General features: G+C 48.7%; 1 protein-coding gene across 1 annotated transcript in view; it reads left to right on the top strand.

The window, feature by feature from the left end:
- The window catches only part of UBR3 (ubiquitin protein ligase E3 component n-recognin 3), a 390465-nt gene that overhangs the window by 357422 nt on the left and 16393 nt on the right, over nt 1-16650 (top strand). Inside the window, exons 34-36 of the mRNA XM_082260312.1 lie at nt 13438-13545; nt 15742-15867; nt 15978-16157. Of these exons, the coding sequence (XP_082116438.1) occupies nt 13438-13545; nt 15742-15867; nt 15978-16157 (414 nt within the window). The remainder of the gene's footprint in view (nt 1-13437; nt 13546-15741; nt 15868-15977; nt 16158-16650) is intronic.

Below are 16650 nucleotides of genomic sequence, written 5' to 3'. Positions count from 1 at the left end.
TTACCCGAATGGCTGCGCCCCTAATACGCCGCAATGGATGCAGAACAATAGTGTGGGCTTTAGGGGTTAAAGCAGGCAGTGAGGAGGTGATACATTGCCTCCTCGCCATCTGTCAAATTCCCTCTGAAGAGCGAGCTGAATGTGTATCGCTCTATAGAGAGCACGGTTAATGTAAACTAGCCCTTGAGACTTCCATACATCTTTTGTGTTTATTCACCTAGGTTGTATTTACTTCATTTATACTAAAAGTTCAATTGAACTTTAAGCCACGAATGTAAAGGCTGCTCTTTAGATTTTATGATTTACATGGTTATATATTCCTAGATTAGGGTTTTGGTCTAGATGGTATATACAGTTGCAACTCAAAAAGTTAATTATTTCACTAATTTAATTCAAAAAGTGAAACTCCTATATTATATAGATTCATTACACACAGTGTGATATATTTAAAGCATTTCTTTCTTTATATTTTGATAATGCCTTACAGCTAGTGAAAACCCAAAATTCAGTATTTCAGGAAATTAGAATATTGTGAAAAAATTTAATATTGTAGACTCATGGTGTCACACTCTAATCCGCTAATTAACTCAAAACACCTGTAAAAGTTTCCTGAGCCTTTACATGGTCTCTCAGTCTGGTTCAGTATATCACAGTCATTAGGAGGACTGCTGACTTGACAGCTGTCCAGAAGACAGTCATTGACACCCTCCACGAGGAGGGTAAGTCACAAAAGGTCATTGCTAAAGAGGCTAGCTGTTCAGAGTGCTGTATCTAAGAATTTTATTGGAAAGTTTAGTGGAAGGAAAAAGAGTGGTAGAAAAAGGTGGACAAGCAACAGGGATAACCGCAGCCTTGAGAGGATTGTGAGGCAAAGGCCATTCAATAATTTTGGGGAGATTCACAAGGAGTGGACTACAGGTGGTGTCAGTGCTTAAAGAGCAACCACACACAGACATATCCTGGACTGGACTATTGCTCAGTGGTCCAAAGTCCTTTTTTCAGATAATAGTATATTTTGCATTTCATTTGGAAATCAAGGTCCACAAGTCAGTGATGATTTGGGGAGCCATGTCATCTGCTGGTGTTGGTCAACTGTGTTTTATCAAATACTAATTCAGCACAGCCCTCTACCAGGAAATTCTAGAGTACTTCATGCTTCTCTCTGCTGACCAGCTTTATGAAGATGCTGATTTCATTTTCCAGCAGGACTTGGCACCTGCCCACACTGCCAAAAGTACCAATACCTGGTTTAATGATCATGGTATCACTGTGTTTGATTGTCCAGCAAACCCTATAGAGAATCTGTGCGGTATTGTCGAGAGGAAGGTGAGAGACGACAGACCCAACAATGCAGATGAGCTGAAGGCCGCTATCAAAGCAACCTGGGCTTCCATAACACCTCAGCAGTGCCACAGCCTGATGGCCTTCATTCCATCCCGAAGTCATGCAGTAATTCATGCAAAAGGAGCCCCGGCCAAGTATTGAGTGCATACTATACTGTACATGGACATACTTTTCAGTAAACCAACATTTGTCTATCGTTCATTGACGGACACAGTCCTCTGATCCATATCAGTAGGGTTATACTGCTCCCTACAGGAGTAAGACACTAGGCAGAAAAAAAGTTCCCGGAGGGTACACCTCCTCTTTTCCTGCATAGGATGTCAGTTTTAATCTGCCTAGTCAGGAGTAAGGACCTAGTTCCTTGCTGGGATCTTTGGTCCTGGCATAAAAAGTATTTTCTCTTACGTCCTCCGACAGTCGCCGCCCACTCACAAGTCTTCACCAATGGGTATTGACCTTTGCTCCGTAGGAGTAGCCAGGCAACAAGAATTGTTAATACAAAGTTTTTAACATAGACACACCCCTAGGGGCTGTCCCCTCAGTCAATACCTCCCTGCACCAGCATTCCCAACCCAATTTGACTTTGCCTAGCTTAGGAGTAGCTGGCTATCCTGTGCTGGGGCTCAGTCTCAGCCTTCTACCCTTTCTTTGATTTTATTTAAAGTATTTTTCTCTTTTCCTTGCTAGCTGTTATTTTGTCAGCCTTAGTTTAGGGATCTTCTGATGAAGAATCATCATGCGGAGCTGGGTCTCGGACTGGCCGCCCTGCATCCCAGGGCTGAGAGCCAGAGGGATCCCCAGGCTGCCATCGAGCGTTCAGCTTAGGTTTTACCCTGGCACATTGAACGACCCATCCCTGTTCGCTGCAGGGATGCTGCCTGTGAGGTGGCTACCTCACTGGACGCCATGACTGCGGTCCACAAGCGTCCTGGCTGCGGCACTCCCTGTCTGCCCTGATAGCGGTTTGTCGCTGGAGACGGCTCCCCACTCCATCTGGTACGGTAAGCACCTTCTGTGTGGGGACCTTTCTGTATGGGTGTCAGTCTGTGGCTGTGTATTACCCTCCATGTCTGTGAAACTGCGGGCTCCCTGTCAGATCCCTGTGTGGCTGCATGCCTGTGGGCTGCGAGGGGGGCCATCCAGCTCTGCTGTTTTATTATGCTCTGGGTGCAGTTTGTGTGCAGACGTGTGTGTGCGGCGATCGCTGCGGCGATCCGCCATTTTATTTGACTGTATACTGTGACCGGCCCTGTCTCTATGCAGCGCCGTGTTTTGGCGCCATTCGCCGCCATTTTGGCGGGCGATACTACTCATGCACATGGCGGCGCCATTTTATTGTAGCCTTTTTCCCTCTGCCGAGCGCCCATTTTGCTGGAGCCTTCCATAGGCTATATCAATCAGTCAGCATTGCATCACTTCCTCTTTCCCCGGGAACAGCGGTCGGTGGCAGCAGTCTGGTGTGCTCTCTCCAGGTTTTTACCTTTCTGTCCTGTCATTCCTTGTTCAGTGTTGTCTATCCCTGCGGGGTCAGTGCATACAGCAGTGTGCGGTGGGCCGCGCTCGCCGTGGTTTTAAAGGGCCAGTACCTTTTATTGCTTTTCTGTACTGGGGCATGGATTCTCAGGATAGCAAGTTTCCCCCCGCCCTGGTGGGGGATCAGGGGGCTGCTGCACCCTCTGAGGGGGCCGATCTGATCACTGTAGTGGCTTCCTTGGTGTCTCAGGTGCAGATGCTGCTGGCTGAACGATCCGCAAAAAGGGCCAGGTTATCCATTTCCTCTGATTCAGAGGGCGATGTGGCTGCTGTGGCTGGCGTACCCTTCTCAGGGTCCCGCTCATCTTTGGACCTTGTGGGGTCTGAGGGAGAGCCTGAGGTGGAGGGGGTTGATGTTTCTCCCCCTGGCTCGCCTGAAGAGCTTGCACTCATGAATGAGCTGATTGCTTCCATAAAGGACACCTTGCACCTGGCCGATGAGCCTACTCCTCCTGCTAGGATGTCTGCTTTCGGAACACAGAGGGCTCGCAAATCAGCGCAGGTTTTTCCCTGCCCTGCTGAATTTCACCATACGGTTAATGAACAGTGGCGCAATTTAAAGAAGCCTTTTACTGTGCCAAATAAGTTTAAATTACTTTATCCGTTTGCGCCTGCCACCGACGAGCGTTGGTGTGTGGCGCCTCCGGTGGATCACGCGGTAGCCGTTTTGAACAAAGCTACTGCGGTGCCCTCCGAGGATACCCCGGTTTTCCGGGACCCTACGGACAGGAGAATAGAGTCTCCTGCCCGTCATGCTTATATGGTGGCTGGTTCTATGCTGAAGCCTTTTTGCTTCCATTATGGCGGCACAGGCTGTTGCTGATTGGACCAAGATGCTCAGGCGCACCTTGGTGGCTGATTCGGCTCCGCCTACCACGTTGGCTATGGTGGACCAGATCCATCAGGGTGTCATGTACTTGTGTGATGCGGACTTGAATTTAGCTCCCTTGGCTGCACGCCTGTCCAGCGTGACGGTACTGAACCGTCGTCTGATTTGGCTGAAGAATTGGTCGGTCGACCAATCCTCTCGCAAGACGCTGGCGGATTTTCCCTACGCGGGGTCTCGCCTTTTTGGCGAGGCTTTGGATACCCTGATAAAAGGGGTTACGGGGGGCAAGAGTACTCTCCTGCCCCAGTCTTTCAAGCATAAGTCTTTCCATGGAAAGCGGAATTCCTCGTCTATACCTTCTCAGGGGTCCTTTCGTGCCTTTCGGTCGCAGTCCAAGGGCAAGCCCTTCAAAGGCCAAGGCTCCCAGAAGAAGCCGTGGGCAGGGAAGCAGAAGTCCGGCCAGTCCGGTTCGACTTCCCATACCACTTCCGCCTGAAGGGGCGCCCTCGCCCGTTTCTGGGGTGGGGGGACGTCTGCGCGGTTTCCTACAACCTTGGCTGGCCCGCGTTCGGGACAGGTGGGTTCAGGAAATCGTTCGATCTGGTTACAAGATCGAATTTCTCTCTCGGCCGGCGGGCAGATTTTTTCCCTCAAATCTTCAGCTGTCTCCGGAGCGCTTGCAGGATTTGCACCTGGCGGTGCGGGCCCAGGGGGTGGTGGTCCCGTTGCCTCATCGGGACAGGTTTCGGGGGTTTTACTCCAATCTGTTCACTGTGCCCGGAAAGGAGGGCAAAGTGCGTCCGATTCTGGACTTGAAAGCTCTGAACCGCTTTGTGCGGGTTCGCAAGTTTCGCATGGAATCCCTGCGCTCAGTGGTGGCTGCCCTGAGTCCGGGGGAATTCATGGCCTCCATCGATCTGAAGGATGCGTACCTACACATCCCCATTTTCGAGGGTCACCAGAGGTACCTTCGATTCGCCATTGCGGAGGATCATTACCAATTCGTGGCGTTACCTTTCGGTCTCGCTTCGGCTCCGCGGGTTTTTACCAAAGTGCTGGCGCCGGTTCTGGCCCTGTTGCGAGCACAGGGCATTGCTGTCTTGGGGTATCTGGACGATATCCTGATACAGTCAAACGCCAGTCAGAGCCTGGTGACCGAACTGTCCACCACGATGCGGACTCTGCAGGAGTTCGGTTGGACCATAAACATTCCGAAGTCGACTCTGTGTCCTTCGGTTCGCCTTCCCTACCTGGGAATGATTCTGGACTCTGTCCAAGCGAAGGTCTTCCTGCCGGAGGACAAGCTTCGAACTCTTCAGGACGAGGTCAGGTCCCTCAGGGACAACCGGCACTCATCTCTCTGGACATGCATGAGATGTCTAGGTCTAATGGTCTCGTCTTTCGAGGCGATCCCTTTTGCCCAGTTTCACACGCGGGGTCTCCAGGCGGAGATTCTGACCGAGTGGGACGGGCGACCGCAATCCCTGGATCTGCGGATCTCGTTGAGCCAAGACACCAGAAGGGATCTTCTGTGGTGGCTCCAGTCCCCGGCGGTGTCGGGGGGCAAGTCTTTTCGTCCATTGTCGTGGAGGGTGCTCACCACGGATGCCAGCCTGTCGGGCTGGGGTGGTGTTCTGGGCGTTCTGTCCGCCCAGGGAACTTGGTCGGAGGAGTCCTCCCTCCCGATCAACATTCTGGAATTGAGAGCGATAAAGCTTTGCCTTCTGAGATGGACGGACCGGTTTCAGGGCCGTCCAGTTCGGGTTCAGACGGACAATGCCACCGCGGTGGCCTACATCAACCACCAAGGGGGCACCAGGAGTGCCCGAGCGGCTCGGGAAGTAGCCGACATTCTGTCTTGGGCCGAGACACATGTCCCGGCGATAACGGCAGTTCACATTCCGGGGGTGGAGAACTGGCAGGCGGATTATCTGAGTCGCCAGACCCTGGACCAGGGAGAATGGTCCCTTCACCCGGATGTCTTCCAGATGTTGTGCGCGAAGTGGGGTTCCCCAGATGTGGACCTGTTCGCGTCTCGTCTGACCAACAAGGTGGAAAGGTTCGTGGCAAGGACGCGCGATCCTCGGGCAGACGCCTCAGAGGCGTTAGTGGCGCCCTGGCATCAGTATCGTCTGCTGTATGCCTTTCCACCGATTCAGCTGCTGTCCAGGCTTCTTCGCAGGTTAGCCTCGGAACCGCACACGGTGATTCTGGTAGCGCCGGACTGGCCTCGCCGATCCTGGTACGCAGACCTCGTAAATCTGGCGGTCGACGCTCCGTGGCATCTGCCACTTCGAGAAGATCTCCTGTCTCAAGGGCCAATATTCCATCCTGCTTTACAGTAGCTGGCTTTAGCGGCCTGGCTGTTGAAAGCCAGGTCCTGAAGGACAGGGGTCTCTCCCCTGAGGTCATTCCCACTTTGATCAAGGCTAGGAAAGCCTCTTTGGGGAAGATTTACTACCGTACTTGGAAAGCATATTTTGCCTGGTGTGAGTCCAGGGGGTATTCCCCTCGCTCATACTCGGTGTCGAGAGTGTTGGCTTTCCTTTAAACGGGCGTGGACCAGCGTTTGGCGTTGGCCACGATTAAGGGTCAGATTTCTGCGCTGGCCGTTCTCTTTCAACGCCCTGTGGCGTCTAATTCCTTGGTTAGCATCTTTGTTCAGGGGGTGCGACATTTGGCCCCTCCTAGGAGGGACCCTTTACCTCCATGGGACTTGAACTTGGTTCTGTCCGTGTTGCAACAGGCTCCTTTTGAAAGGATCAGGGAGATCTCGTTGTCTCTATTGTCCAAGAAGGTTGCCTTTTTGGTGGCGTTCACTTCGGCTCGCAGGGTGTCGGAGCTGGCAGCTTTGTCCTGCAATTCTCCCTACCTGGTGGTCCACAAGGATAAGGTGGTCCTGCGGCCTAACCCATCTTTTCTTCCGAAAAGGATATCGGAATTTCACCTGAATGAAGACATTGTCTTGCCTTCGCTCTGCGCGAAGCCTAAGCATCCGAAGTAGGTTGCCTTACATTCCTTGGATGTTATCCGGGCGATCAGGGTTTACCTGTCGTCCACTAAATCTTTTCGCAAGTCGGATTCCCTCTTTGTCCTTCCTGAGGGACCTCGGAAGGGCATGGCGGCGTCGGCTGCGACCATCGCCAAATGGATCAGACAGATCATTGAACAAGCCTATGCCTTGAAGGGGAAGGTTCCTCCCTTCCCTGTGAAGGCGCACTCTACCAGGTCTTTGAGTGCGTCTTGGGCTTTCCGGCATCAGGCTTCTGTGGCCCAGGTGTGTAAGGCGGCGACTTGTTCGTCCGTTCACACCTTCTCAAAATTCTATAAGGTGGATGTTCAGGCATCGGCTGATGCCTCCTTTGGCCGTAAAGTTCTCAGTGCGGCAGTTTCCTAGGGACCCTTGTTTTCATGGGCCCTTGGTTGTTGGGGTGTTTTACCCTTGGGTTACTTGTTTTCCTGGGTTGTTGCTCCTGTTGAGCACGTTTTTTTCCTGTTGCCCAGTTGGTTCTCTTACCGTGGTAAGGTTCCTTTCTCTGATGTGGGTACTGCGTTGCCTTTCTATGGTTGCGTCTCCCGCCCCTCATGTCTACACTGCTTTGGGACATCCCATTGGTGAAAACTTGTGAGTGGGCGGCGACTGTCGGAGGACGTAAGAGAAAACGGAATTTTTGTAAAATCTTACCGTAAAATTCCTTTCTCTGAGTCCTCCGACAGTCGCCGCCCCCCGCCCCTCTTTTGGGGTTTTTGTGTACTCTTACTGCTATGCTACCAAACTGAGTTGGGAATGCTGGTGCAGGGAGGTATTGACTGAGGGGACAGCCCCTAGGGGTGTGTCTATGTTAAAAGCTTTGTATTAACAATGTTGCCTAGCTACTCCTACGGAGCAAAGGTCAATACCCATTGGTGAAGACTTGTGAGTGGGCGGCGACTGTCGGAGGACTCAGAGAAAGGAATTTTACGGTAAGATTTTACAAAAATTCAGTTTTTTTATGTAGATGGTTTTTGATTAGCTAGCTTTTTCTCCGGATTTTTTTCCTGTGAGATCTTCAAGCAACTATGCTGGATCTGGGTGACAGGCTGTATAATTTAGATCCAGTGGTCACCCCAGCTGGCCAGAGAGCACATGCAGACCTTAGCTCCGCCCTGGGTCGGCCGCAAAATAGTCCCACTGGACGGGAACCGGCCCTGCGAGTTAAACATCTCGCAAGGTCGCACACGACAGGGTCTGGGCCTATTTATCGCAGCATTCCTATTTGGCTGACAGCCCCCCCACTTCAGCGGAGAGAGATCCTGTCAGGAGATGGCGCCCGCCTATGTTCTCGGTACAGTTAGAAAAAGGCCCCCCCCCCCTCTTCCCTGGCTGATTTTGGGGTGGACGCGGGCCCCTCCCTGGGATGGTCGGACCCTCCCACTCCTGGATTTCCCTTTGTCTTGTTGTGCAACCCTCCCCTCCTCCCCGTTCCCATGTGAGGGACTGTTTGGGCCTACCTGGGGCTGGGACCTCATGTGCAAGCCCAGGGTGGAGGGAGGGGCTCCACCCCCGGAAAATGGGACATCTTATGTCTCTGATTCTGAGTCTGACTCAGTCGCCGCATACATGGGCCTCCCTGCCCAGTCTGTTACTTTGCGCCCTGTCTCCTCGAATGATAAGGATGCCGTTTCTACGTACCCTGCCACACAGTATACAGGAGCTGGCAGATGCACTGGTTGTTTCGGTGCGTGACACACCTTCAGTTGGAGGTTGCCTCTGGCATTTGCATGCCATCCGGAGCAGCATAATTTGCTAGCTTGCTCATGAAGGATGGGACTGTCTGCGACATTCCCCTGGGGTGTCTAAGCGGCTGCTAGACGTTGCCCTTTTGAGGAGTCTCAGTTAAAGTGGGCTTTACCACCTAATGTGGACCTACCGGTCTCTAGGCTGCATGGGACTACCGTTGTTCCGGTGGAGGAATCCCTGTCCTTTAGGGACCTGGGGGATAGGATGGCGTGGGCTGTAGCCCGCGATCTGTACTCCCTGGCAGGGTCTGCACTGGGAACAGTGTTCATGATTGGCCTTGCCAGGCAGACTCTGCCTGATGGGCGGAGTTCCCACTCCGTGACTTTGTGAGAAGCAAGTTCCTCCTGCCCTGGGGGAACTGTTGGACCAGCTGGCACAGGAGCTGCAATTTGTTTGCGATGCCCCGCTGGACATGGCTCCTGCGTTAAGTCAACTGTCGGTTTTCGGCAGTGGTTATCCGGCGTATACTTGCCTGAAGTGTTGGTCTGTGGATCAAAGGCCTTAACGGATCTCCCTTTTCAGGGCGATCACTTGTTTGGCATGCCCTGGATGACATTATATAAGGGTCTCACAGGACAGTCGATGTGGTGAAGCCCTTCGAGACTTCCTCGGGTGGTTTCAAACACCCTAGTCTGGCGAACATGAGTTTTTTTCCAGACCTGCGGACAAGGCCTACTCGGCCTGATCGAGTTTCGACCTGCTTTTCCTGATAAAGTGTACGGCTGTCCCTGGATCAGCTGCAGGCACTCTGTGGGGCAGTTCAGGCTCTGGTTCGACAAGGCTGGACCTACTGGCCCTTGATGGTGCCGGGGGATTCCTGGCCTCCATAGGAATCAAAGATGCCTACCTTCACATCCGGTTATGTGCAGGACACCAACGGGTTCCCCGTTTTTGCCATGGGTTTCTTTCGGTTTGTGGCATTACCCCTTGGTCTCGCTTCTGCTCCTCGGGTCTTCACAACGGTGTTGGCTCCAGTCCTGGCGCTGCTGCGGCAGCGGGGTGTATCGGCCCTGGGTTCCTGGCCGATCTGCTACTCCGTGTGGAGTCTCCTACGGTGCGGACGATGAATTTGGAAGTCACCATGTGAACTCTGGAGGAGTTCGGTTGGGTTCTGAACCTTCAGAAGTCATCCCTGGTCCCTTCCATGAGACTGGACTTATCTGGGCCTGACTGTGGACTCGTCCTCAGTCAGGGTGCTTCTCCCTCTGGGGAAATAACTCTTGGAACTTCAGACTGCGGTCAACTGTTACTGTCCAGCACAGGGTCGTCCCTTCGGACCTGCATGCAAGTGCTGGGACTGATGGTGTTATCTTTCGAGCCGGTCCCTTTCGCTCAAGGACCCCCCAGAAGGCGATCCTTCTCAAATGGGACTGGAATCCAAACTCTCTGAACATTCGGTTCCGGCTGAGCCGGATGACCAGGGAGTCTTGATCTGGAATCCTTCCTCCCCTTTTTACTGGACAATTGTCACCGCGGATGCAAGCCTGTCCGGGTGGGGAGGAGTCCTCGGCAGGTTGTCTGCTTGGGGAGTATGGTCCCTGGAGGATCCAGGTTTACCGATCAATGTCCTGGAGCTGAGAGCGATCTGGCTTTGCCTGGTTCACTGGACCGGCACCTGCAGCTCTCCAGTGCGCATTCAATCAGACTGCGCCATGACCGTGGCTTATGCCATTCACCAAGGGGGCACCAAGGGTCTCCTTGCGGTATTAGAAGTGACAGGCATTCTTCGTTGGGCTGAGTGCCTTTTTTCAGCTCTCTCCGCTGTTCGCTTCCAGGTGTGGAAAATTGGCAGGCGGATTGCCTCAGTCGACGGGCCTTGGATGCAGGGGAATGGTCCCTTCATCTGGAGGTGTTCCAGCAGTTGTGCCTTCGTAGCTGCACTCCAGCCATGGATCTATTGGCGTTGCATCTGCAGGATAGTGCAGAGGTTGTGGCCTGCTCCCGGGACCCTTTGGCAGGTGCACTGGTGGCACCATGGGTTCTGTCGTAGGCGAGAACATATGCTAAGCTCAACATGAACAATGCAGAGAAGTTTCACATGGTCACCTGCGCAAGGAGGATGCCGGCATTGTCATGTGTTAGCGGTCACGGATGGGCCAAGGTCAGAATCAGCTGCTGCCTGCCTTTCCTCCTCTCCAGTTGCTGCCAAGACTTCTTCGCAGGATCGAGGCAGAAGAGATTCCGGTCATTCTTGTGGCTCTGGACTGGCCTCGCCGAGCTTGGTACGCCGACCTGGTCAAGCTCGCCGCAGGCACTCCTTGGAAGCTTCCTCTCAGGGAGGATTTATTGTCTCCGGGGCCAATCTTCCATCCTGCTTACGGTCACTGGCTTTATCAGCTTGGCTGTTGAAAGCCAGGTGCTGAAGGTCTGCTTCAGTAATTCCCACCCTGCTTAAAGCGTGGGAAGCGACTTCGAAGATGTTTTTTCATAGTAAAAGTCGTATATTGCGTGGTGCAAGTCTCTTTGGGCTCCCCCTCGCTCTTACTCAGTGGCCCGGATCTTGGCTGTCCTTCAACGGGGAGTTGATCAAACGTTGGCCTTGAGTACTATCAAGGGTCAGGTTTCCGGCTTTGGCAATTTTTCTGCCAAAGGCCGTTAGCCGCCCGTTCCCTGGTGCATAACTTCTTCCAGGGGGTGCATCACTTTGGTACTTCCGGTGCGACCTCCGTCTCCAACTGGGGACCTTGATTTGGTGCAGTAGGTTCTTCAAGAACCTTTTGCAAGTTTTCGGGGGTATCCCCTGCCTACCTTTTGTACAGAAGGTGGCCTCCTTGGTTGCTGTTACTCTGCACGCAGGGTGTCGGGACTGATGACATTATCCTGTCATTTTCCCTATATGTTGGATCATGGAGACAAGTGGTACTTCGTCCGTATCCGTCCTTCCCTCCGAAGGTGGTTTCTAGTGTTCACTTGAACGAGGACATTGTATTACCGTCTTGTGTCCGAAGCACAAACATCCTGAGGAATGTACATCGCATACTCTGGATATAGTTCGGGCACTCAAGGTGTACTTGGCGACTGCTAAGTCTTTTCGTGAGTCAGGTTCGCTCTCTGTACTCACGGATGGCCCTAGGACAGAGCTGCCTGCTTCTGCTGCGACTTTTTCCAGATGGATTGGACAGACGGTGGTGCAGGCCTATTTAATTAAGGGTCAGGTCCTACCATTCCCTGTTTCGGGGCCTTCTACTCTGGCGACTAGTGCTTCCTGGGCTTTTCGCTATACAGGCCTCTGTGCTTCAGGTTGCAAGACTGCTACCTGGTCATCTGTTCACACCTTTACCAAATTTTATAAGGTGGATGTGCTGGCACCTGCAGATGCCTCTTTTGGCTGCAAAGTTTTGCTGGCTGCTGTCTGGAGGGCTTTCGGCCTTCCTTGAGGGTGTTTACTGTTTGTTTCAGGTGGGCCTCATCTTTTAGTTCTGATGAGTCCTATGTTGCCTGGTTGGCTATGTTTAGCCTTGGGAGACCTGTTCTTTTTTGCTGTTCCCACCCCTCATTTTATGGCACTGCTTTGGGACGTCCCTACTGATATGGATCAGAGGACTGCGTCCGTCAATGAACGATAGAGAGATAGGTAGGGAAAGTTTTTTGTTTTTTTTTAATACAGAAAACTGGATTTTCGACTTACCGTAAAATCCTTTTCTCAAGTTCATTGATGGACTCAGTACTCGCCCCTCTTTTTTGAGTTGGGTTTGTTACGTTTCTGACAAGACTTTGATACAAAACTGACATCCTAATCAGGAAGAGAGGGGGTGTACCCTCCGGGACTGCCCATAGGTGTAGCCAGAAATGTTTTTCTGCCTAGTGTCCTACTCCTGTAGGGGGGAGTATAACCCTACTGATATAGATCAGAGGACTGCGTCCATCAATGACCTTAAGAGAAGGATTTTAGGGTAAGTCAAAAATCCAGTTTGCTGTATTAAAACAAAAAAAAAAAAAAAAACTTTTTTTTTTTTTTTTTTTTTTTTTTTAATTGGTCTAATGTAATCATTTTCAGAGATACAGAATTTTGTGTTTTCACTAGCTGTAAGGCATAATCATCAAATTTTAAAAGCTAGACATGCTTGAAATATATCACTCTGTGTGTAATGAATTTGAATTGAAATACTGAAGTAAATTAACTTTTGGATGATATGCTAATTTTTTGAGTCACCTGTACATTTTAAAGTATAAATACCTGTCAGATTTTGATTTCTGTCTGTGTCCCTAGAAATAATTACCCTCTCCATGTGTTACTGTTATCCCTAAAAGTAAAAGTAAAAAAGAATCACAAATTTTGGGTTGTCAGCAGATCAGGAATTGGGGAGAAATCAATGGGTACTCTAGTTCTAGTGCCCCCATTAAAAACAAACAATTCCCTCCAGTTTAAGGGATTTCCTCTCCTTTTGGTTTAGGCTATGGGAAAGAAAATGATGGAAATGTCCCCAATGTGACACAGGTGGCAAACAATAAAACGGAGAGGGGTTATAATCCTCCCTTACCCTATCCAAAATAAAAAAAAAGGTTTGTTTCTATTTTAAACAAAGATGGCACTGGCCAAATTGGGAAAAGGAGGTAAAAGCATTGCCAGGAGCAGTACTCTGACTAGTGCTGAGACCGTACTTCTTTACCTCCTATTCATGTACTTAAAACACACCCGTCTTAAGTACATTAAAGCAAACTAGGACCATAGCTATGTGGGAGTTAACCTCTGGTGCCACATTTTATTTTTAGATTTTCAGTTTTCCCTCTGACATCCCTGCTTTTGCCCCAGGTTCTGTTCAAATGCAGACTTTCCACAAGCTGGTACTGGCCCACATACAGCTAGATCCCTGCATTATAACAGTGGTCATTTAGTTTAGAGAAATTAATGATTAAAAAAAGAAAATTATTACAATTTGCTGAAAATGCAAGTTAGGTTTAGGTTGTGGTTAAAAATAACATTTATCTGTTTTTGGTGTTTGGTTGACAGAGTTCGTATACTTCAGGGAAGTCATGGGACGCTTTGCTTACTTTTATTATTAACGAATTGTCTGGAGGAAAGATATACCATGATGAAGAGCCAGAGGACGTTAACACAGTATGTACATGAAATGTGTTGTATTCCAGTTAAGACACTACCTTTGTATAAATTTTTGCGTTTATAATTCAGTGCATATAAGGGCCTAAAAAAGATCTGCCTCTTTGTAGAAGACATGATACTTAAACAGGAGGAAGGAAGTAGGAATTGAATATGTATTCTGTATCATACATTCAAGGACACAAGATATCTTCATCACCATTAGGATGGAGTTATGCTTCCACAATTAGGTGGTTGGACAAAAAAAAAAAAAAAGAAAAGCAACCCTCTCCAAGGTATAAGCCTTCAGGTTTTTTTTTTTTGCTAGTGTCTTAGATGATGGTCATTTCTGTGCAATCTTCACAAAAAAGTAACTAGCTTCTCAACCATTACATCTGGGATTAGGAGACTAGCTTTTTTCTGAATCCATTTTCCTACAGCTTTTCTATCCTTAGAGGAATAGTACCCAAAGCCTATTCTGGATGAAGGGGGAGCAGCCTGTAATTTTGTCGGTCGGCATTGGACCCAGCATAATGATATATTGCCTTAGCAAACCAGTAGGGCACTATTCAGGTCCAGGGCAGTCTTCCCCAGCAGGGAAGCTGAGTCCCTAAAAATCCTTGTGGCATTGCCCTCTGTGCAACCTGTGGCCCTCCATATTGTATATTTTAATCTTTTTAGCACTTGTGCATACTAAAGCTTCCTGGGACTCCTTGAGCACTACTTAGCAGTAGCGACGCTTGAGGTCCAGGAGGCTCTAGTGTCCATTGCAGGAGTTAGTGAGTTTTTTCCACTCCCTGCACTCACTCTGGAACAAACTGGGCCGTGGAAACATGTTCAGTGCAACTATGATGTCCACAAGTGGGACGGAATCGCCCTGGTGGCAGCCATCTTCTGCCCATATGTGAGGGGAAATAAAAATTCTGGGGCAACTTTCCTTGTGGGACTACAAGTCCCAGCCGAACTTTCCTTATGGGACTACAGGTTGCAGCAAGTATTAGGAGGCCACACCATATTTCCTATTGAGAGAATGGGGCACTATCAGATTACTTTTTTGTGCTTCCTGCAGGCCTAATGCCCCATACACACGTGCAGATTATCTGCAGACTTTTGTCTGCAGACTTACCTTTTCTATGTAGTGCAAGGGCCTGCCGGATTGCATACAAATTGAAAGTGTTTAGGTTTGACCATATATTATATGGTTTTGGTAAGTCTGCAGACAAAAGTCTGCAGATAATCTGCACGTGTGTATGGGGCATTAGGAAGGGTTACACAGCTTCCAAATCTACCATCTCTTGATGGATCTGTCAGGTTGTTTCTTAAGCATATGGTTAAAAAAAATAGAAAAGTACCACCAATTTTGCTAAGAGCTCACTCTTCTGGGAGTATGTGCTTTTCCTAGGTATTACATCGTCTGGCTTCTGTAGCTCATGTTTGTAAAGCTACTACCTGGTCTTTGCTTCATACCTATACAGAGTTTTACAGGTTAAGGATACTGCTTTTTATTCCGTGTTTTGCAGGCTACTGCATGGGGTTCTAACCTATTGCGGTTCAGTTGTTTGGAGTCTGTTCATTTTTTGCCTTCCCCTCATATTCATTGCTATGGGGATGAAAATACTCTGTCCTGGGAGCTACAATAAAGAAAATGGGATTTTGCATTTACCTATTAGTATCATTTTCTTGGAGTACATCACAGTACACCGGAATCCAACCCATTCTGCCTCATGGTTTATGGCTTGCTGCAGAACCTGAAGCTTTGGATGGGGATGGGGTTTTGCCTAAGAGGGGATTTCCAGTATTTTCTTTGTGCCATTGTCCAATCAACTAAAGGTGGCAGCACAAACCAATTGAGATCCACAAAATACTATACTCTAGCTCTGGTACTTCAAATTACAAAATAAAGTCCATAAAACTTACAACTGTGTATTTATTGGCAAATTTTTCTTGACTGTAGTTCTCATTCAGCACTCCATTTGTCAACCAGCATCGTAATATCACCCATGCAAAGTGGTAGTGGAATCTTAAGATGGGATGAATAATTTATACTTCACATTTAGGTTTACACCTTCTTGTTAAAATAAGGTAGCAGCTATCCTTTCCTTCTCTGCAGTATTAGGTTGCTTAAATAGAAGGTTCTCTTTAAAAACAAAAATCCAGAACTACAAGGCTTAGTCACTGTACCTGCAGGGTTTATTGTATGTTTTTTTATGTTTGCAGACCAACCTGAATGTCTGGTCTTCACAGTCCATCGAACATTACTTGCAGCAGTTCTGCCTGCCCTTCCTCAGAATCACCTGCCTCCTCCAGCAACATTTATTTGGAACGGATATTCCAAGCTGTCAGGTATTATGGAAGACTAATTGTAGTATTTAGTTTCAAATCAATCCAATTTATATAACTTAAGTAATGAATTATGTGAATCCCCATTTATTTGTTGTCTATTCATTTCACAGGAAGAAGAGGAATTTATTGGGCTTTGCAGCTGCTTAGGAATCCTGCCGTCAGTCCTTCAGCCCTCGCGTGAATATGCTAGTGCCTCTTGTCTGGACTGGTCAGCCCCAGCATTTGACCTCATGTCTCAATGGTGCTCTGAAGTCATTTTGTTTGCAGAAGACCACCCAGACCAAGCAAATGTATGCAAGCTTTTTTTCTGGAATTATTTTCAAGAAAATGTGTGCCCATTCCCACTTTTTTTTTTTGGTGAAGAAAGTGGCTTTAGTTTTTTAACCTCCCTGGCGGTATGATTGTTTCCGATTTTAGGTGCTGAATGTGGTACCATTATTTTGCTAGTAATTCTTTAGGACGAGCAGCCCAAACCAACTATTTACATATGATTTTTTTTTTACTGTGCATTCTTCTTTACAACATCTCGCGTATGATCAAGTTTGAAACACAAAATCATAAATTATAATATAATAAATAACTATAAATAAGTTAAAGTGTATATGTATATATATATAATGTGTGTGTGTGTGTGTGTGTGTGTATATGTATATATATATATATATATATATATATATATATATATATATATATATCTTTACATATATACACACACACATATATATAACACTGCAGGAAAGGGCACTGGGGGTCAAACTAATGTCAATTTATTTTGTAATGTAA

The sequence above is a fragment of the Pelophylax lessonae genome (genome assembly GCF_965119305.1).
Source record: "Pelophylax lessonae genome assembly, chromosome: 6".
Lineage (NCBI taxonomy): Eukaryota > Metazoa > Chordata > Amphibia > Anura > Ranidae > Pelophylax > Pelophylax lessonae.
This window is presented reverse-complemented; position numbering and strand designations above follow the sequence as displayed.